Consider the following 25,022-nt stretch of genomic DNA (forward strand, 5'->3'; position numbering starts at 1 on the left):
TAGAGTCTGAAGGCTGATGAGACGATAAAACAACAGTGAGAAATGGTAATAAAAAAAAATGAGAGGAAGGGCAAGCGAGGTGAGAGTTGGACAAGGAAGAAGAGAGAAGTGAGTGATGAGCAAAAAGAGAGAGAGAGAGAGAGAGAGAGAGGAAGGGAGGGAGGAGAGGATGGAGCCCCTCTTGTCTCTCACTCTGTAGAAGAGCAGAGGGGGAGGGGAGAGCGGGGAGGGGCGGGGAGGGGGGGGGGGGGTCCCCTCTTATAAGAATCCAAGCCTGAGAATCCGGCTCCAAAAACTCACCACACACAAAACACACATACATACATCTGGTGGTCGCAACACACTCTCTCTCTCTCTCTCTCTCTCTCTCTCTCTCTCCCTCCCTCCCTCCATCCCTGCGGACTCCCTCTCGCATCCTTCTGTCTTCCGCTCACAAGTCAGAGAGTGTTTGGAAGTGCGCGCTGACTGTCTGGCTCAGTGCGCGCCGGCTTCCTCAAAGTGGTTTGTGCGTGCGCCGCCACCGACTGAGCGCAGCCGGGAGGTCCGTCCAAGTGCATGTGGGTCTCTGGCGCCCGCCGCTCCACCCATCGCGCCCCTCCTCAGGATCTGCGGGTCCTCTTCCTCGGCGACAGGCTCCCCACACCAACCGGTCACCATTTCCGCCCCCGGGAGACCCACGCTGGCCGCTCAGCCCCTTCCCCGACTCAGCATCGGGCGAAAGACCCTGGTGGCGGCCGCCGTGGGGGTTATGCTGGTCCTGGTCCTGGTGGTACTCATCCCCGTGCTCGTCAGCTCCGTGGGTACGGACCCCAGCCACTATGAGATGCTGGGCACCTGTCGGATGGTGTGCGACCCGTATCTGAACAAGGGAACCCCGAGTAGCAGCACCAGCTCCACGGGCTTGCAAGCAGAGGCGGAGGCGCTGAGCGACCACGCCAACGTCCTGCCGCCCTCCACGCTCCTGCAGGGCCCGCAGGGAAAGCCCGGCAGGCCGGGGAAACCGGGGCCGCCGGGGCCGCCCGGCGAGCCGGGGCCGCCCGGACCGGCGGGGCCTCCCGGAGACAGGGGGGACCAGGGAAGGACTGGGATTTTGGGTCTGGGGGGAAACGGAGCTATCAGCACGGCCACCTACAGCACGGTACCTCGGGTGGCCTTCTACGCCGGCCTCAAGAACCCGCACGAGGGCTACGAGATCCTTAAGTTTGACGACGTGGTCACCAACCTGGGCAACAACTACGACGGCATCGCCGGCAAGTTTGTGTGCAGCATTCCAGGCACGTACTTCTTCATCTATCACGTGCTGATGAGAGGAGGCGACGGCACCAGCATGTGGGCTGACCTCTGCAAGAACGGACAGGTGAGTGCTCGGAAACTTTTGCTGTTCGCCTTCTAAAGCCATCAATCGCTTTCAAGTCGTTTACTTGCACAATGAGATCAAACTCCAAAGCTGTACCGTCTTCTTGTCTGCCTTAACAAATATGAATTGTTAATTTAGAAAAAAAATAATTTCCTGACCTTACTTGAGGTCAGACAACCAAAATAATAAATGTACCTTTTACATTATCATATATGTATTACTTACTTACGCCTTTTTTAACCGTCATTTCCTATGTGCATGTGAGACAATGGATAGACATGAGTAACAAATTATATTTTCTTCCAAAATAATGTCTTTTGCACATAGTTCCCACCAAATAAAATGTTATATATATATAAAAAAAAAAATGCATTATGAGCTTTGTAGAGGCAGAGTTTTTGGACTGTATTAGATGGGTGCAGGTGTACCTAATAAAATGTCCCATGAGTGTATAATTGCCCCGGTCGCGTGCCGAGCGTACATCTGTGGCATGCAGCTCGCCTGGAGATAAAAATGTGTTGACTGGTTGCAAACTGTGTCGTCCCCCCCCCCACCCCCCGTCCGCGTATGATGCGTCCTGACATTGCCAGCCAACAGCCCCCCCCCCCCCCCCTTCCAAAACATCCACCTCAATCCACCACCCACTGTCGGAGAGTCTACCCACACCTGTCTTCCTTTCCTTGTGATTTCAATTATTTGGATCAACACAAGGAGTTTATTTTTGGGCTTTCGCATCAGACAAATTTAAATCCCACGCCTTGAAAACAACAAGAATGCAACCTAAAGTGACGCTTAGTTAAGAGCAGCGAAACTTCTTATGCCACGAAAATGGCATCCGTCGTCCATGTGCGCGATTCTCGGGCTTCTATGCATCACTTTTACGAGGCACTAATTTCATTTGAGGGGGTCCTCTCGGGTCACTAATGTGCGTGTTTGCCGCGCAGTTCGCACTCTGTCAAGGCTCCCGTCATAAAATGTGGCAGTGTCATTAAAAAAACAAACAAAAAAAAAACTCAACAAAAAGGTGGACGTGTCAGTGAGCGCACAAGAAATAATTTGCCGAAAACAGGACAAATAAATGCACGCAAAACTTTTCATATTTTTTTTCATTGGGTCTAATATGGAAATAAATTCATTTCCACAAGGCTCAGCTTTTAGTGGAAAGCTGATCAGGGACTTATGGACGATTTAATAAGCGCTGTTAAATAATTTGCTTTTGCCAAGATAATAATGTTCACTTTTGATTTAAACTGCCACACATTTAAAAATATGGCGTAGAATGAGTTCATTCAAATATGTTCGACGTACTTTTGCCGCTCATTATGCTCAACGAGGCATTCAAAATAATAGAAACAGTTGTCAATAGTCACGAATATTGTTCGGTGAGCACATCGCCGACCGTGTCAGTCAAAACTGAGCAGAGTTGTCTTTGCATTTCGTGTATTGGATCTCATTTGACCTTGCAGGTGTCCCTAATCAAGTGGCACACCCCCAGCACCGCAGCATCATCATATCATCATTGTGCACGTCGTGTAAATAGAATATCGTTTACAGTCAATCGGCAACGTCCACAAATTGTCCTTCATTTCAAATATTCCCCCAACTGCAATATGCATTTCGTTCAAAGTAACTTTGTCCAAGTTGCATATGCAAATGAGTCATGACAACTTGCCCAACACGCTTAGAACAAAGCAGGAGGCTGCCGAGGTCTCGAGATGCCGCCTCTGTGTGCAAATTGGAGCTGAATTAACGAGCGCCACCGACTCTGCGGCACGAACAAACTCGCCCCCCCCCCCTGCACTCATCAAGGCAGCCAGGTAGAGGTTAACTCCTTCACCCTCGTCAAGTTCAACCTGGGCGGTGCAGCGTCTCACTCCACGGTGATTTTTTTTTTTTTTTATAGCCAGGGCGTGAACGCGTCGATATATAATCGGGGAGGAAGAACATATGTTGGAGTTAAGACACCTTCTGTTGCGGCATTATAGTGCTCTCCAAGAGGGGGGCGGGGGGCTGCGGAGGCACTTAAGTTACACATACACACACGTTGCATGCATCTCTCGGGGCCCACACAATGCTAATAAAGTGGAAAGTGTTTGTCTTTGTCTGTCCTTTCACGCTTAAATAAAGTGGGGGCAGTCGAGAGACACAACTAACTCACTAAGCTGCTGTCATTTTTCACAAAGGGTAAAAAAAAAAAAATGCCAGTGAGTAATGGTATACTGTCTGTCTATATGTTGCTCCACCATTTGTGCTCAAATTGCCACGTCTCTGTGTTTGACTAACAAAGTCTAGTCTGCAATTTTTTTTTTTTTTACAATCATTCAAATTTGGTAGGGTTGTTTTGTGCCAAATTTATAACAGACATATTTGGATTTTAGCATTTGTCATGACAATCGACCTCCTTGCAAAACAGAAATAAATTGAAGATATTTGAAATGCTAATCGTGGGGAGGAAGATATCAAAAATGTTCAGTCCAGACATTTGCGAGACATCCAGGCCTAGCTGCAAAGATGTGCAAATTGTTGGGTTAAAACGAACCCAAACTGGGTGAAATAGTTATCCCAGTTTTGGGTCCAAAAGGGACCAAGCCGATCATCTGTCATTTCTACGCAGCACATTGAGTTGATGATTTGAACCAGAATGTCGGGAAAAGAGTTTGATTTCAGTGGCATGATAAACCGTCAAAAATAACAACCCGCTATACTTGGGTCGATCTGACCCAACGTTGGGTTGATTAGTATTAAAATAACCCATTTATGCAAGTATCACATTAAATTTACTTGAACTCTAGAAGACACAAAACAGGTGTTCAAAACGGCAGCTAGTTTCCATTTTTCAGCCCGCCAAAATCCAACGCTGGGTAAAAGTAACCCAATAAGCTCAAAATTGACTAAGAACGGGTTAGGAAAACAACAGCATTTTTTTTTTGTGTGTGTGATCGAAGCTGTTCTTCGGTTGTGATATGACGACGGCCTCTCAAGTCGCTTTCGTTGAACATTTGGTGTCGACTGGTTCTCAATGCTGGGCCACATTAGCGAACGGAGCGCTGGGTGTCCAGGTGGCGCTTGTGCAGCGGTACCAGCGCCTTGCTCAGCTCATTAAGGCAGCAGAAAGCCGCACTGTGCACAGGGACAAGAGGAGCCAGCGCACAGAGAGTGTACAGTGCCACTATTTTATCATCTTTGGGCTGCAGCGGAGCGGCGGCGTCGGCATGCCCTGCGGCGCCGTTTCACCCCAGCAAAGTGCTGCGCCCACTCCTTTTCCGAGCCGTGTCAAACATCGACACAACATTCAAAAGCTTACTTTCAGCCATCCGAGAGAATCGCGGCATTGTCCCCGGAACTTTTCTCCAGCTCCCTGGGAGATAAACAAATCTATTTTCAGCACAGCCAATTTCCTCTCCTCCTCTTCCTCCCCTCGTCATCGTTGGGCTTCTCCGGCGCCCGTTCTTTGACTCCGAACCTTTTCGAGCGATCCTAAATCGATGCTTTGCTTTGACTCTGTGAAAAAAAAAAGGGGGGGAGCGAGTCGGAGTGACGAGGACGACTAAAACGGGAAGAAGATGAGATGGCGCTATTGTGTCACCCACTCAATTGAATTGTCAAGATAAAACACGCGAGCAAGATCCAGGATGTGTTTGCACTTCCCCTCTCCACTCCAAGCATTCTTAATATTGTTATTAATCCGCAAAAACACTTTCCGACTTAATTAAAAGCAACGACTGGAGCGTCGGCCCCTCCAGAGGGCCGTAGTGAATAATCACCGTCTCCTCCTTTAATAAGCTTCAACGTCCTTCGTGCACACGGCGCTTCCTTCGCAATTTTCGCCACGGCCCCCCCCCCCCGCCTCCCGCACTCGCACATACTCCCAAAAAAAAAAAAAAAAAAACTACGCTGACAAATGATATCATGATGCATCCCGCTCCGTCTGATTTTTTTTTTTTTTAAGCGTCGCACAAATGAGCTGCTCCACAGTGCCTTTGGGGGTCCCTCTTTTATCCGCCTTTGTTGTGCATTCAGGTGAAAACAAGACATTGAAACGAGGAAACCCAGCCCGGGCGCGGAATGTGGGAGCCATCTGGATGCAGGTTGTCGACATATGTTTTCGTGCCAGATGACAAAAAGAGAAATTTGAAAGTTTTTCTCTTTTGGCCTGAGACGCACAAGTCCCATCAAGTCTTGATTGATTTTAGCATTCCGGCAATGTTTGGAGCTGCTATTCTTGGGGGTGATGAGCACTGAGAGGCCTCTGTGTGTGTGTGCCCGGTGTAACAGAAAGCCGTTGTTTGAAAAACGACAGACTGGGTTTGAGAGAGAGAGACTGAGCCTCAGTCTCAGTATTGATCTGCTGAGAGCGAGAGACAGAGAGAGAGAGAGAGAGAGAGAAAGACAGAGAGAGAGAGAGAGAGCGAGAGAGAGAGAGAGAGAGAGAGAGAGAGAGAGAGAGAGAGAGAAATCATGTGTGTTCCTGTTTTCTTTTTGTGACGTTTCATCCCACAAACGAAACAACCGTGCGCCACTCCCTCCATAGTCACGTGGTGCAGGGCGGCGGAGGCGGACCTCTGGCCTGGATCCGATCCCTAATTGGACGCCGGCGCCGACGCTCCGCCGAGTGGAACATTAGAGCTTGGGGCCTAATTACCCGTGAGAGCTGTTAAATGAAGATTGTCAGGAAAATACGGTAGAGAGAGGAAATGTCAGGATGACATCGTGTCGCTGTGGACATCAGAGAAGGGGGGGGGGGGTGATATTGAGGATTTGATCAAAGCATCCATCCATCCATTATCTGAGCCGCTTCCCACATGTTGCGGATTTTCATGTCCTGGGCTAGCCGAGTTTTTAGAGGCAATTTTTCCCACAATGCATTCATGAGAATATCAACCATGTTTGCTATTGTCGTTAAGCCAAGACTAGAAAAAGACGGCTGAGACGACCACCTTTCACGAAATAATTAGGATAACGGGAGCGCCAATAAAACTTTCCATTTTTAGTCTTTAGACTGAGAAAATCAACACTCATTGTCCTCACCCTCTGAACCACCTTGAGAACATATCAGCCAGATTTCTTTCCGCATCTGTAATTTGACATTCCTCGGAATAAAACAACAGTTCACGCAACAACAGAAAAATGAAAGACATTATATCCATTTAACCGCATTTAATTGGTTCTGGCTTCATTCGGGTGGCGCTGCACCCGCTGCAGGACCGCGTAGTGACGATAGCACACATATTGGACACTGGTTGCTCAGCAACCAAACAGGAAGTAGCCTGGTGCCATTCCTCGCCGGTTTAGACGCGACAGCTCAGCAATATGGATTTGACCCGGCAACAACTCAAAGCCTAGGCCTGGGCACGATCCTGTGCTCGTTTGTAAGCGAAATCTCCATGAGGACCGCAGAGCATTTTGGCAATCTGTCAAGAGAGACAATATGCCACTTCACCTTCAGTAAGCATGCTGAAATGAGAAAGACGTCATTCTTCGCCATGTTGCCAGAGCCAATCAAGTACGATTCCTGAATTGCCTCAAATTGCAGAGCATGAGAAGATATAAATAGATGAGCATTAGGACCGAAACAGGACAGTCTAGCGCGGCATCGTGAGTCAAGAATGCGACCGTGTTGACTCACAAGGCTCCTTCATTATAATGAGGGCCATATGGGAGATCGACAAGTGCCCCCCGGCCCCTCTTATGCAAACATCCCTCTCGCCATCGCTCCCCACGCCCCTGACATTTAGCCGCCCTCCTCCGAATTCAGTCGTCAGCGATAGCCACAATTATCCTGTCCTACCTCGGCGGGGGAGCAGCGAGTCGGTGGCGTCACGTGACTCACAGTCTGCACATTCCGCCTCCTCGGTTAACCCTCGGCTTATTTCTTCACTACGCCCCCCCCAAAAAATGTGCAGGTTTAATAGATTTTATATTGCTTTCACATTAAAAGTGTTAAAGTGTATAATAGAGACATTCCCGCCATTTGCTTGATTTTAAAAAAATCTTTTTTATTCTGGCACTAGAAAAAAAGTAAAGAGCAAGTGCTATATTTGTCCAACATAATAAAAGCAAAAGATAAATGTTATCTCACTTAAAAAAAAAAAATGAGTATTATATTTAATATTTAACTCATTCACTACCATTGACGGATATAGACGTACTTTCATTTGACCTGGGCTGGCAGTGAATGAGTTAATATTCAACATGTAATATTTAATTTTCTATTTATATTTCTTTATTTGTTTTAAAAGCAGCAGCATTTTTGGGAAATATTTTTCCACACAAAGTGCGGTGCTCGGAGGGTTAAAGGCAAGCCTGCTAAAGAAGAAATCGCCGGAGTGAACAAAAGGTTGACTTTGACTGTTTTTAGACTCCGCTGAGAGCCACCGTTGCGTTTTGGGTGTGGGCGCTCGAGGCGGACGGTGCGGCTCGCTAATTAAGTGATGAGTCAGACGTGCGAGAAAGTGAAGGGCGGCGCTCGAACCGGACCACGGGGTCAACGTTGCAGCCTCCCCTGCTTCCTGCCGCTGACGAGGCTCTCCGGACGCGATCTTTCGCTGCCTCGCTCTCCTAACGAATCGCCGTGGCACCACACTCGCCTCGGGTAAACACCGGCAAGGCTCCGGCAGTCGTCTTTCAGAAGGAGACGAGACAGCCGGTGAAATTAATTCTTCTCCGACTCTGCCGGAGACAGATGGCAAATCTCCCGTTAACGGTTTTCCTCCCCTTGTCATGTTTTCAATCAGGCCTCCTCTGACACGAGCGTCCGTGTTGTCAGGATTCCACCGGCGCTCCCGCCGGCTTTAGTTGCTTTCACGCTTGAAACGTTCGGGATCCGGGGTCCGATCGATGGAATTGGAATTGGGTGCCTCGAGACGTACAACAATTCGACGTAAAACGCCGTCGCGAGTTTGTTACGAACACAAGAATGCGCAGGGACGTTTATTGTTTGGATTCAAAATGTGAACTGGATTAAGAATTCGACCGTTAGACGGACTGACAACAGGAGATTTTGGAAAACCACCCGGGACCGGTTGCCAGCCAATCACACGTCACATAGAGGAAGCCAGAATATTTGTGGAAAATCCACAAAAAACAAGAAAGGAGAACATTTCAATTTTCACGACACGTGAACGGGCCCCAGGTGAGATTTTTTTTCACGCTGCCAGGAAGGTAAAAGAATCCTGTTGGTGACACTCTTCCACTCCAGACCTCTGGGTGGCGCAATAGGCTAGTGGTGACAAACCACATGTATTTTTTTTTCCCCATCAGGGCTCAGGCGGATTTTTTATATGAGTACTTTGAATTTCGAGCTTGGTTACACAAAAAAAAAATAAAAATTATACTCACGCAGAACTTCAAGGTACCACAGTATGTAGAAAGTAAGCAAAAAATTGGATCTCGTTAGATCGTCCGGCGGCGAGGCTACCACTGGTTAACGGGGCAAGTTACAACAGCTCTCACGGGCAGACCGCTATTAATAATTTAAAATTAACAGTAAAAATTGTGTTTGCGTAAACAATCACCCATCTGGGCTTTCATTTACACTTCCGTACTTAATAAGATTTATGATGTCATTTATGAGCATTACATCATCGTAAAGACGGAATCTTGACACAGTTTTTGAATTACAACTCATTTTGTTGCCAGCGAGCGTGCTCGCAGACTCTTTCGTCACTGTGCACGTGTGTGTGTGTGTGTGTGTGTGTGGTTGCTTCGCCGTGAGTCTCCATTAAGCATGCAGCGGACGACCGGAACGTTCAAACACAATTAGGCAGCGGTGCACTTTGATTGAAGAAGGACCAATAGAGTCGTCGAGCCAAAATGGAGGCTCGACATCAAGTCAACAAAGCGCCGTCAGACACGCCTGGGGGACGCGTCCTTGTCACGCCGACAAAGCCTCTCGTAAGATCAGACAACGCCCTCCCCCGTCGTCCCCCGTGAGACTTTCAAGCCCCCACTCGTATCCACAGACGTCAAACTTTTATGATTTCCATAAATAGCAGTTGGTTAAAAACGCCAAAGAAAAAGTATTTCATCGACAAGTGTACAATACAGCAGCATCTTTTCGCCACACCGCTCGCCTCACACAAACAAAGTCATTATTGATAAGCGCCTTTCATTGTCATCCGCTGAAAGAAATGCGCGCTGAACTCTTGCCGCCATGCATTATCTATTAAGGCCGAGCGCAGAGTGAATATTCAATCAAAGCCTTCGCGTTGACGGATGCGAGCGCCGCCGACGACAACAACATGAGCTGACACCTCGTTTGGCAGCCCCGCGGCCTCACGCTCTGTTTGCCTTGTCAAAGCGGCTCGCCGTACGCCGTGTCAAGGTCACGCGCCGCCACTCGGCCTCGCTTTGTCCCGCTCGCGCCGTAACAAGCCGCCTTCCTGATCGTTATTCCCGGGAACAAGTTTTAGCCATCGAGGCGAGATAAAAAGCTGTCGAGCGGAGAAGAAGAAACGAAATATACAGAAGAGCGTCATCGGGGAAACGGCGAGCTGCGTCGCCACTTGGGGAGGCCCGCTTGCTGCGACGTATTGGGTGAAATATGTACAGCCAGCGCGTTGGGTTCATGATTTGAACTTGATCAGCTCGCTAATTTAGCCGAATTAGCGACGGGTAGCGGTCTCGGCAGGTTGACTTCAACTGCAGCAAAGTTTGTTAGTTGCATCGGGTGCGCATGTTTTCCGGGTTCTTGCGTACCGGCGCACCACCTGTGTGCACATCTGGTTCTGACCAATATTTTTCGGAGAAGAAGGAGGAGCAACTTTGTGACTCACCGGTGCTAATATGCTTGGAACCCACCCTACTTTTGTCTCGGCTCTGAACTGGCAATATGTGGATTTTTTTTTTTTTTTTTGGAGGCTGATGCAGATTCCACCAACTGATTAATGAAAAAAAAAAATCGACCCAAAATACTAAAGATATGAATTATAGGTAGCACATTTTACTGTTTTAAAATTTCTTTGCTCTTCAGAATTTGTTTAACGTTACAACTTTTTAAAAAAATTTGGAACATTATTTTGTCGTCCGTTGTAATTCATTAATCAATCCGGGCCTACAGGAAAATACGTCGTATCGGTCAAAAAGGAATGTCGGATAAAATCTTGAGAATCCATGTTGAATATTGAAAAGAAAGTCAACCATTTCTTGTACCTTGACTAACGCTTCCCCAAAATGAGACAAATTCTCCCAAAGGAGTCCCGATCAGAAGCAGGTCACTTTAACAGATGAGCAAATGAAGATAATAATTAAAAGGTCTTTATGGTATGGGCGAAAATCTGGACGTGTGTGTGCGATCGTCTACAAAGCAAATGTTTTGATAAAGTCTCATTAAAATCTTAACTGACAAATCCTCCGGAGCCATCACGGAGATGGGGGGGCGGGGGGGGGGGCTCTATAATAAGAAGCTGTTTACTTTGCATGGCTAGGGACGCGCGGCGGCTTATTATTAATGTGCGCTGGACGCCGACGTTGCCAGATCACGACGGCGAGGCTTGTGTTTGCGCAACGATATGAGCTGCGCCCGATTTAATCAGACGAGTAAACAGTCAAAAGAAAAGTACAATATTTTATATAGACAACGCTGGCTACCTTGACTTACAAGTTACGGGCTGTCGCTCAGTCGATTATTTTTTCTTTGTGTTCAGAGGCAAAATTTGTGGTATTGTGGATTTGATGGATCTTTTTGTCATTTTTAAACGATGTAGTTGAATATTTTGTCAATTATTTTAAGACTTTAATAGGGTTAGATGGATCATTTTGTGAATCTTACACGACTTAATTGAAAACTTTGTGATTACTTGGACGATGAAAATAATAATTTTGTGAGTTTTACATAATTTGATTGAAAACGTGGAGAGTTTCCGTTCATCAATTACTTGTAATGACTTTTTTTTCCCTTTTGCATCCACAATCTTGCTTATTTTTGGAGACGAAAAACAGGACAAAAAAAAAAAAGATCAATTTGAAATACGACATTAAGTTTTAAGAAGCAGTCGACAGTCAAGCAGAAGCTTTTATCATTTTTGCAACGCAACCTTCCCTCGCGTCCTTTAGCACGGGCCCCCCCCTCCCCCTCCAGACTACCTGCTTTTGCCAGCACTGGCTCCCAAAACAGATATGTCACCTGAACACGTAAATGCTTTTTAGCGGAGTGCTGCCAGAAATTTTTGGTGTTGGATTTTGTGACCCAGGCGGACCCTCACGTCTTTCGCTTGAACCCCCCCCCACCTTTCTCTTTTTGGCTTTTCTTGATTTTAAAGCTCACGTGACTCAAGCAGAAGGTGAAAAACGAACCTATCGAAAGGTTGAGAGGATCCTGTGAATTATCTCCATTTGCGGGATTCCGTTCCTCACCCTGGTCAATATGGCCGCCTCGGCGAGAGCCAGTAATTATCGGCGATGCTCAACAGCGTCTGACAATAGCTGGAAAGGCTGTGATTTAAAGCGGCGCTGCGGCGGCAACGCCGTCGTAGGAGAGCTGATAATGAGCCTCGAGAAAATACGGCGGATGCGAGAAAGCGATTGATTTTGATTCGACCTGGCTGGCCCGACTAAGTGACTAATGGGCTGATTTAACTGCCGCCGACTTTCCGGGATGTACAGTGCGCTTGCTTTTGTTCGCCCCCCCAAGTGAAGATAACGATCTTTTGGTTCAATTCTATTCCTCTTAACTCGCTTGATGCACTCCGGCTTGTTAGGTGGTCACGGATAATTACGCTGAGCCAAAGACTGAAATAATAACCAACCCGCTTTTTTAAAATATATATATAAAATATGCGTTACGATACTTTATAGTCGTAACGAGAGAACAATCGCAGAAAAAAATTGTGTGTGATTAATTAGCGCTGATTTTCAATTCAATTCAATAAATTTACTGTTAAGCAGCATTTGTATTCTTTTATATTTTTTAATGAAAGAATTATTAGCAATAGATACGAATAAATATGATCTTTTTTTTTTTAAAGTTAATAAAATGGTTCTGGTGCCGGACCGTTTGTAACTTTCGCCACATTTTAGTGTTGGTCCATCTTGTTGCAGCTTCTGTTGGAACAATTACAGACTGTCGTTGTTTTGCTCGCGCAGATGTTGTTTGGCAACGCGACGGCTCCGGCTTGTCCAGCGATATTGAATTTTTTTTTGGTTAAGGTTCCGGGATAATTCTGTTATTTCCAAACAAGATCCAAATGTCACGTTGCCAGCTTTGGCAGACGTGGAGGAAACGGCATAAGCTCGGCTGAGTTTCCTCATTTAAGGCAACCGGGGACAATTTACGAAAGTTCCGCCAGTGGAACACAAAAAACTTGACACGAGGCTGGTGTAAGTGGAAGCACGGCCAGATGTTCCGGAAGCTGGTTGAGAAGGTGGAGGAGAAAAGGCCGAGTGATCGTCCATCTCTTTACCATTCGCCACGTAAGAACCAGACAGGCCGTTTTGGGCTCCAAATGAAAATTTTGCCTGGCCTATCGGGGCTGACGGTGCCGGAGCGAAGTACACGGCACCTTGCGGCAGAGTGGCGGGAAAGTGGACGGACCGTGAAGCGCTACCTCATGAAAGCGGGAGCGAGAGTTTCAATGAGAGTCAGAAGATCACGTCTCGCAACCCGAGGAATATGACAAAAATGAGAGAAGCCAAATTTCGACGAGCCTTTGGGAACAAATAGAATCCGAATCGCCGATAAGGTCGAAACGTCGGCGAACTCACTTGATATGTGCTCAAGATCAGGCTTGCGTCGGGGAGGTGGATGTGTAGCGCCTCGGGCCCAGCAAGACATAAGTCAGACAAACTTACTCTTTTTTTGTTAGGTGAGCCGAGGACCCCCAGCCATGCAAAAACTTCCAATCATCCCTAACTGTTTCTAAGTTTTTTTTATTATTTTATTTTCCAGCTAATATCATCATGGCACATTTAACCTTTTAAATCTGCTACGATACAAGATTTTTTTTTTTTTTTTGGAATACTGGAAGGCGTTTTGAAGCTAGATAACACTTTGTCTACAGTACAGCGACACCAAGTCAAAATAGTGTCTGAATTTCCCACTTGAAAACGCAAATCTGTCTCCTTCCTCTATTGTTATTCCTCACGTGGTCGAAACGTGATGTGGCGAATGCTTCCCGAAATTTTCTTGCTGTGTCTTTATCCAGGAACGGATCCTCGTCCTGTATTTTATTATTTGCATTAGTTTTGTTACACATGATTAAAAAAAAATGTGACAACGATTCCGATGTCCTAAAATGTCGACAACTGTTACACTAAGAGGCAATTAACACTACACACTTTTTTTTTTTTTTAAGAACTGCTTGTTATAATTTTTTAAATGGATACAGACTAACAAATTGTGACCTTGTAAATTAGCTGCAAGCTCAATTTGCAGGATCCAATTTCATTGAGTCCAAAATCATCCTATTAATCTGCACATATGTACTCGTACGCATGTCATCCCAGGTTCGGGCCAGCGCCATCGCCCAAGACGCGGACCAAAACTACGACTACGCCTCCAACAGCGTCATCCTCCACCTAGACGCCGGGGACGAGGTCTACATCAAGCTGGACGGCGGCAAAGCGCACGGCGGCAACAACAACAAGTACAGCACCTTCTCGGGCTTCATCCTCTACGCCGACTGAGCGCACGTCACGGGGAAAAAAAAAAAAAAAAAAAAAAAAAAAGAGACTGTCCAGCTCGACTGAAGGAAAGAGTTGTGCGGTGGAGGGAACGCGTGTTCCAGGCCTTCTAGCCCCCCCGCCCCCCTCACCTCCTTCTTCTCTTCATCATCACGGACATCCCTCCGCTTCCTCCGGGCGCTGCAGCCGAGGCCTGGACACACTGGCAGAGAGGCGAGAGGTGCCAGAGGGGGCACATTTTCCGGTTGGGGGGGGTTGTGAGGGAGGGTAACCTTCCAAGCACTCGCCGCCACAGCGCCAATGTGTCGGAAGCTCCTCGCCAACAGCGTCTCTTTCTCTCCCTTCCTTCATCTCGTCACACCTCTTCTCTCCACAGCCGAGTTGACTGGAATCCGTAGTGTCGTTGCGTGCAATTGAAACCTTAGATTGTCGTTTGATTTGGTAGAGATGCATAATAATCCGCACCGATTGACAGAAATAAACAAAAATAAATGAATAAATAAAGATCATATCATTGTCCCTTGTGAAGATATCCCCAAGAGATGTTCTGGAAGTGGCAGGTGACTCTGTGTTCATACGATCAAATTCCGCACCGTACCTCCCAACTCGATGGAAAAACTACTCTCGTATATAGACCGCCCTTTTTTTTTTTTTGTACACACGCGAGGCGATGTCCTGCTGCTGCTATCGGGGTTCATCAAAGTGTCTTCTAGATGTTCTAGCTCTGCTTAGATCGTCTCCGCGCAAGCGAAGCGAAAGCAGATTCGTAGCTAACAAGCAAACGTGAAAGAGGAGTGCGTCTGCGGCCTCACTGATTGTCCTCAATTCATTAGCAGCGCCAATCGCAGACACACGTGTTAATATTTACTCAACGGCAGCCCGGACGCTCGGCCCAGGACCATCGGACTGCACGTTTGTGTGTGTGTGTGTGTGTGTGTGTGCACGCACACCCATCAGAAGTGCGTGCATGACAGCATGTGGCGCGTCATCGCTCCATGCTCCTCTCCGCGGTCGTCTCCTGTGCTGCAGCCAATGATATTTTATTTAGCAAGCCCATGATGTGATTGTGCAACAGATATGAAGAGGAGAAGAAAGAAATGAACTAAAAAAAAAAAAAAAAAAAAAAAAAAAGCTTGTAAATGAATTCTATGACATGTTTGTCTATCTTATCTTTTGGAATTGTTGAATACATTTAAATAATAAATGGGATTTTTTTTTTTGAGTGGATGGCTTCTCAGGAATCCTTGCTAATTACATATCGATGGTCGAGGGGTTCTCATATTTTTGGGCATTGGGAGGGAGAAATTCTTACATGACTAATGTAACATGCATGCAAATGAAACCAATTCAGATTTTTATCATTTATTTATTTATTTTTATTAAACAATGATATGTATTTTTGTCAAGATTAAAAGTCATAATCATAAGAGAATAAAGTCAACGGGCATAAAAAGTTGTATTTTAACGAGGGAATTTGGAAATTATCAAATTTAAATTAAATTTATTTTCAAAAAAACAGACTGCAGTATTTACTGTAATTATTTGCATTATAAATTTAAAAACTAACAAAATGACTAAAATAATTGAAAAACATTTCCGTTAACGCAATAAAATAAAAACAGAGGGTGTTTTAAAAAGAAGACATTTTATGTTTATTAAATTGAAAATATAAATATTAAATATTCCATATATGTTAAAAAACTAAAACAAAAATAAAACTAATAGAACCTAAACAACAATTAAGACTACAAAATAAAACAAAAAAAAAAGCAAATCAACCTGCTCTAAAAACTAATAGAGTTTTAAAAAATTTTCAAAAAGGGAAAAATGCAATAAAAAAAAATACATAAAATGAAAAACACCAGTCATCATTTTATCAGAGCTTTTAATTGAACCAAAGCTAAGAATGGGAGGAGTTATGTATTTATTATGTTTGGCCCCGATATGTAGCTATGCACTTTTTAATAATTCAAAGTAATATTTCTTTTTTTTGCAGTCCCCCAAGCTCAGGCTCCCGGACTCCTCCGGGATCTTATTTCGAGTGTAAACAATGCCTCTTGAACTAAAGTTGTGTTTAAAATAACAACGGTCTTGTTTGTGCGAGGGATCCTATGAGCGAGCGCTTCCCAAAATGTCAAATCCTAACGCAGGCACAGGGCGACGAGTATCGAGGGAACGACTTTGCTGTTTATTTTCCTCGTCTTGAAAGGTGCGCTCGCAGATAGACGCCCTCCAAGTTTAGCGCGTCTCGCTGGCGGGCCCTCAAGGAAACGCGGGGCTATCGCTCACTTGACAATCGCAGGTTCTCATCAAGAGAGGCGCGATGCAGGAGAGTGAGGTGAGATTGAGCCAGATAGAAGAAGACTGCAATCCAGTCTGACGGAGACAGATGGAGAGAGGAGACAAAGCCACAAAGGGGAGTAATGGAGACAGGCTAGATGGCAAATAACGATATAAGAAAGACGGACCGGGGCCCATTTGGGCTGGAGTGGAAGTGGGGAGGGGGGGTTGTTGCCATTCCCCCGTGGGGGGGGGGGGCGGCGCGAGGCGTCAAGAGAGATTAGCTGGCGTGAAGCTGGAGCAGCTTGGATTGGACAAGCGTCAAGGACTGGACATTCTTCAGGACTGCCAGGAATGGGATGTGACACGGCTCGGCAATATTCTGCTCTTAAGGGAAGCGACTCACTCGCCGGCTGTATCGTTTCATCCACGCCTCGATCCTTTGTGCACTAATTGTGTAGACGGTGGCACCGAAGAAGGGAGAAAAAAAAAAAAAAAAAAAAAAAAAAAAAACACCTGCCCACAGGGTGCACCAAAAATACCCTCTGAAGTCACTTGAGGTGAGGCGTCAGCGGCATGCAAAGGGCAAAATGGTAATCAGGTACGGTCTTCAAAACAGCTGTGCCTTGGAAATGCTTGAGGATGAAGGGAATGCCAATCATTTGTTGGAGCTTCCCACAAAAAAAAATAAAAATAAAATAAATAAATAAATGTGTAAGTGACCGAGTGGTCTACAGGCATTTATTTGCAGAGGAGAAATGAAATATTGCTCTGGGTAATGCTCTATTGTCTGCCTACATGTGTTGCTGCACCATTTGTGTTCAAATATCCGCATTATAACTATGCCACATAGATCCTATTCGTCTAGTGGATCGTTGCGATTTATTTTGTGCATGTCGAACGAACTCTTTTGCAATACAGGAGTGTTCACAGCGCTGGGCTTTCGTACAAAAAGGTAACAAAGCCAATGAGTTAATGATACACACAATAGCAGCCAAGCCGAAGAAGGAGCCGATGAGTCAGAATGTGCCAATAATAAAGTAGAAGACTGGAGTTTGTGGGCAGAGGAGGTAAATGCAATTAAGAGTCAGAGGCTTTTTTTTTTTTTTTTTTTAAACCAACTAAAACACCTCCTGTGATTGCTGCGTATTAAAATTAACTCAGTACAGCTGCTCAGCGGGGAAATAAAATAGATAATCAATCCCCGGAGATGGATAAAGTGTTGTGTTTAAATATACACATTTAATGGCTTGCAAATTGGCATTTTATAACATAAAGAATACAAAAAAAAAAAAGTCACCAAATTTTCATTTCCATTATATTTTAAGTTTTGACGTGGCCCAAAATATGAGGAAACCTCGGTTATGTTTTGGGGCTGCTTTGCTACATCCAGCATCGGATGAACCTTGAATCCGTGCAAGTCGCAATGAAATCCAAGACTAACTCAAAAGTGGACTCCGCCGTCTTGTAGAAGGACCACAACACAACACAATGGACTCACTCCGGCCCCTCGGACCTGCAACCTTTTTAACTCGACATGTGTCTCTCCGACTCGACGGCAATGGCGCCAAGTTTTACAAGCTGTGGACACAAACAGCATGAAATGCACTGAGTGTTTCTCACCTCCCACTTCCTGTTCTCCGCCCTCACACAAAAACAAACCGACCGCCATCACCACCACGCGATTCTCACATGTTGCAACGCCGCATCTCTGGAGGAGAAAACTGTAAGGCGAGATAAAAACACTCCAAACAAACGTTCACTGCGCCTGTTCTCCTTCAGAGTGAGTGCATTAGCGACCTTTATTTTTTTTGGGGAGTGTCCCCCGTGGAAAGAAGTTCTTGACTGGGCTAAAAGGTTCACATGTTTAGCAAATATCAACCTTTTTGCTTGAGTGTGAAACGGCACGATAAGCTACAAGACACCAAATAAGCAATTTTGGTGTCGCAGTTTGTGAGTCAAAATTCAGATTTGAAAGAAAAACTGAGAATTGCAGATTTGTATGTTTTTCCTGAAACCAAACCGTGGAGATTGTCCGCAAGAACGTTTCGCTGGGCTGGACGTGTACACGTCACCAACGCGCGGGTGCTACACAAGCTAGCTAGCAATGAGCTTGGGCTCGCTAGCGCGGCTAAAAGCTGCACTTTAACGAAGAGTAATTAAACGAAAACGGAGAAGCCATGCTAATTGCTAGGCTAACCTAAAATAGACACGATCGACAAACACCGAATTCTAGAGCCTGCCCAACTTTGAAAGCAAAATAGCAATAGCAAAAGCTAGCAAAATAGCAGCTAATTTAAGTGTCGGAAGCTAAAAATGACCGTATTTTCCGGTCGATAAGCCGCTACCTTTTTCCTCGATTTTGAACCATGCGGCTGATACAACGGTGCAGCTTTTCTTTTTCTTTCACCACGAGGGGGGCTCTATTGTTCAGAAAATACGCTAAATATATGTTTGTTTGTTTTTTTTTTTGCTCTTGGGTCTGTTCTGTTTTAATGAGCAAAGTTGTTGCCGTGTTAAGAGGCACTGTTTATGGATTTCATCTATTTTTATTTCAACATTGTGGCTTATAGCCGAATGCGGCTTGTATATCGTTTTTTATTTATTTATTTTGTAAGTTGCTGCGGCTTATGTGGATGTGCGCCTTATCGTTCGGAAAATACGGTACTCACATAATAATAAATACTGCTACACAGACAGCTAAACAGGTATGGAAAGCGGAAATGCAATCATTACGTTACAGTCTACGTCAGCAAGGAGAAATGCTGGTGTTGAACAGCAGAATTCCACATATTCAATCTGTTTATTTACACTTGTCTTAAGGGTTGTTGAGTGCGTCTCCAACTTGCAAGCAATGAAGGTTATTTGCCGTCTTCATCGGCAAATTGACCTCCTCGGGTAGAGCCGTGGGAGGTATTGAGCTGTCTAACTCCGATTGCAGCCAAGCGTATGCAAGTATACGCAAGTGGCGTGTGCGAGTGTTCGCGAGAGAGGACAGCTAAAAGCGGCATGGTGAGGCTCAGAAGGAGAAAATCAGAACTTCGAAGAGGGGCCGTGAAAGAGGGGGGGGGGGGCATCATTATTGTTGGGTCTCTTGAACAGGTTGTGTCGCTTCCGTTTCATTGCACCTTGTGGTACGATAATAATAAAACTATTCTGATTCGGAATCCACCACTATATGGCAGCTCATCGTTTGTGTGCCCTCACGTTATCTCCATTTTTAAACCAACTAATTTTTTAATTTTCATTTTTTTACAGAATACACTAAGTACAAATGTGAGAAACGTTTTATGCTCCGTTTATAAATTGTTTATAAAAGTAACTTACATTATCTTAATCCACATTATATGTCCGCGTTAAGCTAGCAGTGTTAATCTCGCGCAAGACACCGAGAACATTTTTATGCGTGAACCAACAGACGGGTGAACTAAATCGAACTATTTGCTCAAAAATGAGCATGTGTGATGTAGGAACGCTCCAAATTTAGCGAGCTCACTCCACTCCCGCGGCTTCTCGACGGTCGCAGGGGAGCGCCAACACGGGAGGTGTGGAGGAGGCTCCACCAGTGGTGGAACAAGCATGTATGACGAACACATGTCGACGTGGAGAGTCGAGGATGATAAGACGAAAAAGTCCCTTGATGATCCCCACAGGGGAAATTCAGGTGTTAATGGAGCACACAACGGGTTGTTTAAAACAATGGAAATGACGACAATTTTTTTTTTTTTTAACTATAATGTGGCTTTTTTTTTAATGTTTGGAGCAGCAGAGGGAGAAAGATATTGGCACTTTACAAACACAACTTTCATATCATCGGTAAAATATACTGTACAGGGCTGAAAAAAAATCTGTAAAGTGGGATTGAAAATTTGACAAAGCGTCGTTAACAGCCCGGCCAAATTTGATTGATTGGGAAAAAAAAAAAATGAAGCCTAAATCAGGCTTAAGGCCAAAGCAACAACGAGGCGCTCTAAACCGTTGTGTGGTGTTCGGTTTCACCAAATTCTTATTTTTTTTTGTCGTCTCCTAATTTTCTCCAGTGCTAAATAAAAATTAAAAAAAATCAAACGGCATGAAAATGCCCACAGCTGCGCACACTGACGTAAACACACATACAGCACATGCAAGCGTGCACGGCCCATATGCTGTCGTGTCATACAGGAACGTTCACGCGACCTCTGGAGATGTGCCATTGCAAGAAGACAACTTCATTATTCTCCTGTCGTGCCATATGTTCCCATGGCCCGTCACAAACCTGCGCGTGCGCAAACACGTAAGGGCACACACACACTCGGAGATACTCCCATTAGGCTCTTCGACGCAAAGATTGACTGCTCGAATAATTAACGCGCGTCTATTATCGGATCTCATTGCTTGTTTACACGTAACATGCATGATGGTGCCACCGGCGCGGCGGCTTTAAGCGGCACGAACACACCGATTCTCCTCAACGTGATCTCGTCACTCCATTTCGATGGACTCGGCTTGAAAAAGTCTCAACCTCAGCACGGTCCCAAAAAGTCAAGTAGAGACGAGACAAAGAAGAAAAAAATAAATAAAAATTAGCCAGAGTAAAGTGTACAAAGTGAAATAATTAACCTGCTGACAGGCTCAGAAGAGGAAGTGCTGAGGGTGTGAAGGTGAGGCCAAGCGAAGAGGTAAAAGAGGCCCTGAGAGGGATGGAAAGGAAAAAAACAAAACAAGTGGGACAAATATCAATAAGACGACCCAACATGAGCTTCCTGTGCTGATCCTCATCTAACCACAAATCGTTACGAGGGCACTTGAAGGAGTCTTTGTCTTGATTTAAACACACACACACACACACACATTGGAGGGACTGGGTCCATGGAGACATTCAGTGAGCCATCTGCCAAATTAGGCCATGAGCCCACAACTTCACTCTTCTATTCAATTTTCAATTACTCGGCTGCGGGCCTAAACGTGTGTCTGCACACCCCCAACACACACACATTAATTTTTACGCATGCACTCAATGTGGCATAAATATTGTTATGACTTATTCATTTTCACAGTTATACTTCTAATGCTTCCATAATGGATAACTCCCCAGCACATGCGACTGTATGTTTGTCGCTGCCAAGCAGATGCCGCGAGGGAACACGTGACTGATCTACACGCATGAGCATGACCACATACACTCGCGCTCTTGCTGCTTGTGTTGCATTATGAATAAACTCCCCCCCCAAAAAATAAAAATAATAAACAAGGTGGCGCCTGAGCCAAAGTGGCACCCGGCGGCAACTCCGCCCCGTTTCCAAAATGTCAGAAAGCAACCACAGCGGCGAGTGCGCGAGGTGATAAACGCCGGGGGCTGAAAATGTCAGGGTGTCTCACGGTTGCCGTGGCGACCGGCAAAGTTTGGCAACCGCCGCCGCGGCCAAAAGGCCAAATGATTTGCTGAAGCTAATTGAGCCTGAAAGTTGCATGGGAAATAAGTTAGGGCACGGTGGACGCTATAAAGCAACCTGTAAGCTGCGCCTCGGGCAAAACTGTCACAAAACCTTTTGACGATATTGTTACTCAATCGGACGGAGGGAACAAATGGTTGGCAAACATGCAAATAAGTAATTAAATAAAAAGACAGGTGCAAGGGTAAGCGGGCATAGTTTGGATGGTTGTCATTTTTTTTATGGAAGTGGGGGGGGGGGGTTGACGGGTTCGACAGGGCGACCTAAATACTCAAAAAAATTGTACCGGAATAATTTTCTCCCCAAAAAAAAGAAAAATTCTAATTGATTTAACTAGAGAAGTATTATACTTGTACTAAAGTTAAATACAACTGAACTATATTTCAGAAGTAGCGTTTCAGCGAAAAAAAAACACAAAAAATAGCATGCAACAACACAACAAACGGAAATAAGAAATAAATTCAGCTGAGAAAACAGTTTGACAAGCTGAAAGTGGGATAAACAAAACAAAAGCATTGACATTTATGCCAACATGCAGGCGTAACGTTGACTTAAATGTCACTAAATATTCTGGAACCTTTTGGGAATGTCATCAAAAAAAAAAAAAAGAAAAAAAAACTGTTTATCTGTGGACTGTATATTTAGCAGCTCCAAGCACACCGAGATTTCACTTTTTTATGATAATATTCTATTTTAATTATTCTTTTTTTTTTTTTTGCATATTTTAGATTTTATTTAATCTTAGAGGGGACATTTACAGAAGGCAAAAGGTAAGCAGAGCTGCAGTGTCAAACACAAATGAAAGGGTCTAATAAGCAGCACATAATTAATTGCTTGGTGCAGTTTTGTTTTTTTTGCTTAAAAACACTTGTAGAGTGGATTCTTGAGATAAAACTTTTATTAGTTCTCGGCCACCGAGGGCAATATAAAAATCTAATCTCAGCTCATCGGCATGGCACTTATAACAGCCACTCAATGCAGAAGATAAAAAAAATATGAGCGTGAATACCGTTAGATTGTCGGTCTACATGTGTTGCACACGTGTTCAAATCGATTTTTTATAGCGTTAAAGTTCAGAAAGGTTTTTTTTTTTTGCCAGTTAGCTTTAGGCTAGCGGATTGAAAGCTTGTTTTAAATACGTAAAGTGTAATTATCAGGTAATAAACAGCTTGAAAAAATTTATCTCTTTATTTTTAATTCTTTTCTTTCCAGAGTCATAAACTTGTCATTCAAGGGCCAGCCTTTAAAAATGTGCAAAAAGCCCGGCACAGAGAGACTGTATGGTACCGTGCGTGTTAAGGGAGTTTGTTCCGTCCTCTACAAAAAGAACATTTTAGGTCGCTCGCGTTTCTCCTTGTTGACTCATTACGGGAAAATGATGGGGACTTCGATGGAGTCGAAGGGATTTGTTTTCTTTGTTCTGTCCCGAGATGCTCACAAGCAGAACAAACACGCCAAGCTCTGCCTAATATGGGTCAGGGCGTCGGCGCTAAAGCCGCCACAGCATCCCGCCGCACGTCTTGTACACAGCCCGTACGCCACGTGCGCAACACAATCACCTGCCCGAATGCGAAAAGGTCGAGTGTCGACTTTGACAAAGGCCAAAGTCACTTTTCAAACTCCTCCAATTTCCAATCCTGTCTTCCTCTTTCCGCTCCGAGCAATCCATTCTGTGGCCTCAGCAAGTTTTACTTTGGTTCAAGTCTCACTCCGGGGCTCGAGATTTTGGACAGAGAAAATGCTATAATCTAATCAATCTATTTGGAATAAAAAACATTTTGTAGGATTTGGTATTAAATAAACTAGAATCTCAGAAATTTGTTGGAAAATGGCATGCTTGGAGTTCCGAACAAAATAATGCATTTGTCATTACTTCATCTTAAAAAAATGAACTTTTGGGGATATGTCACAGAATTACAGAATCTGATTTGAAGGAATGCGTACGAAAAAATTCAGAAATTTGAAGGGCAGTCTCACACCAAATGTATTAGATAACATTTAACCTTTATTAGTACCAAAATGGGGACATTTGTCTCATTTCAGCAGCAAGTGAAGGAAACCAAAAAGAAAAAGCAAGCAAGGAGGACACGGAAGAATTTTAGGATTCGGTTAGAAAAATGCTCACAAGTTGGCAAAAAAGTGACCAATTTTAGTTTACGGTTACTTCTAAAACAAAAATGCGCTGGTCCTCAGTTCAACTGAGAAAACAGTTTCAAAAAAAAAAAATTGCACAAGCTTCAAAAACTACTTTGATACCAATTTAGGATTTTGCATGAAAATGAAAATCACAAAGTAATGAGAAATATGCCAATCATTTAGCAATAAGACGAATGTGTTCGTTCTCATGAAGTATGTTTGTAAAATTTTAAACAAAAAGCATAATAGTGACGTCGTTTCTTTTTTTTTTTTCATGTTTTGAACAGCCAAGTGATTTTACAACTTTGAACCAACATTTGTGTTCAAAGTCTCACACAAACTTGGTCTAATAATAATCATGAGCGACACCACACAAGTTGTCATCAATTGATTCTGGAACGACTGACATTTTTCCCAACAGGGGTGCAAAAAATCTCAAAATCCGTCGGATGTAGACAAATCGGCAACAGCAACAAACTGATAGATCTTGCTTAATAATCAATTTGTCAACGCCGCACGGACGCTGATAAGAAAACACTGACTCTGCACAGATGCAAAGCACCGCATTATTTCCAGTCTGTAAACCGCGGCGGCGGCCAAAAGAGACTGAAACAGGTGTTGGCATGAAAAGTCTCCGGGGTAATGAACATCCAGTGTACCTGCCGCTTCTCCACTGCCACCTAAACCGACCCCCTTCCCCTCCACTCTGCCTTTTACCAGCCACCACTTGTGTCCGGGCCACTGGATTCCTCACGGGATGATGAAAAAAAAAAAAAAAAAAGAAAGGTTCTCTTCCCTCCGTCTGCCTCCCCCGAGCTGTTGCTGTTGCGGCGCCACAGGGGAACAGCGAGACCAAGAGTGAGCCTTCCACAGCAAATTATGTACATTTAAATGAAGCGTTTCCTTGAGTCTGCTCGGCTCAGCGCTGAGAAAAGAGTTCAGACGGAACGGAGCTGGAACAGGAGGTTAAGAGGCTGCGCGCGCGCGTGTGTGAGTGTGTGTGTGTGTGAGTGTGTGTGTGAGTGAGGAATACTCTGAGTAGGAGTGTAAAACTTGAGTGGACCCCAGGCCCTCGCTTAGCCTTAATAGCTGGCTGTCCACCTCCTCCTGCTGCATTAGAGCTACATTTCCACTCCTGTAGATGCTGAGGGTGGAATTGTTCTTTTTTTTATTTTTTTGGGGTATCTATTTTTTCTTTT

General features: G+C 44.8%; 2 protein-coding genes across 2 annotated transcripts in view; one reads left to right on the top strand and one right to left on the bottom strand.

The window, feature by feature from the left end:
- LOC148322164 (uncharacterized) overlaps positions 1-25,022 on the bottom strand; it is a 101,426-nt gene that overhangs the window by 30,944 nt on the left and 45,460 nt on the right. The gene's annotated exons all lie outside the window — the stretch shown is intronic.
- Positions 362-15,104, top strand: c1ql1l2 (complement component 1, q subcomponent-like 1-like 2). The gene is made up of 2 exons (XM_088317776.1): positions 362-1,357; positions 13,799-15,104. The coding sequence occupies exons 1-2, from the start codon at positions 749-751 to the stop codon at positions 13,976-13,978; spliced, it is 789 nt and encodes a 262-aa protein (XP_088173902.1). The 5' UTR covers positions 362-748; the 3' UTR covers positions 13,979-15,104.

The sequence above is a fragment of the Idiotropiscis lumnitzeri genome, chromosome 15 (assembly GCF_059441095.1).
Source record: "Idiotropiscis lumnitzeri isolate Australia: NSW breed Sydney's pygmy pipehorse chromosome 15, RoL_Ilum_1.0, whole genome shotgun sequence".
Classification (NCBI taxonomy): domain Eukaryota; kingdom Metazoa; phylum Chordata; class Actinopteri; order Syngnathiformes; family Syngnathidae; genus Idiotropiscis; species Idiotropiscis lumnitzeri.

Excerpts from the sequence above, each read along its gene's own strand:
- c1ql1l2 (XM_088317776.1), top strand. The coding sequence starts at position 749 with ATGCTGGTCCTGGTCCTGGTGGTACTCATCCCCGTGCTCGTCAGCTCC. Across the intron at positions 1,358-13,798 it reads ACCTCTGCAAGAACGGACAG|GTTCGGGCCAGCGCCATCGC; the intron begins GTGAGTGCTCGG and ends ATGTCATCCCAG.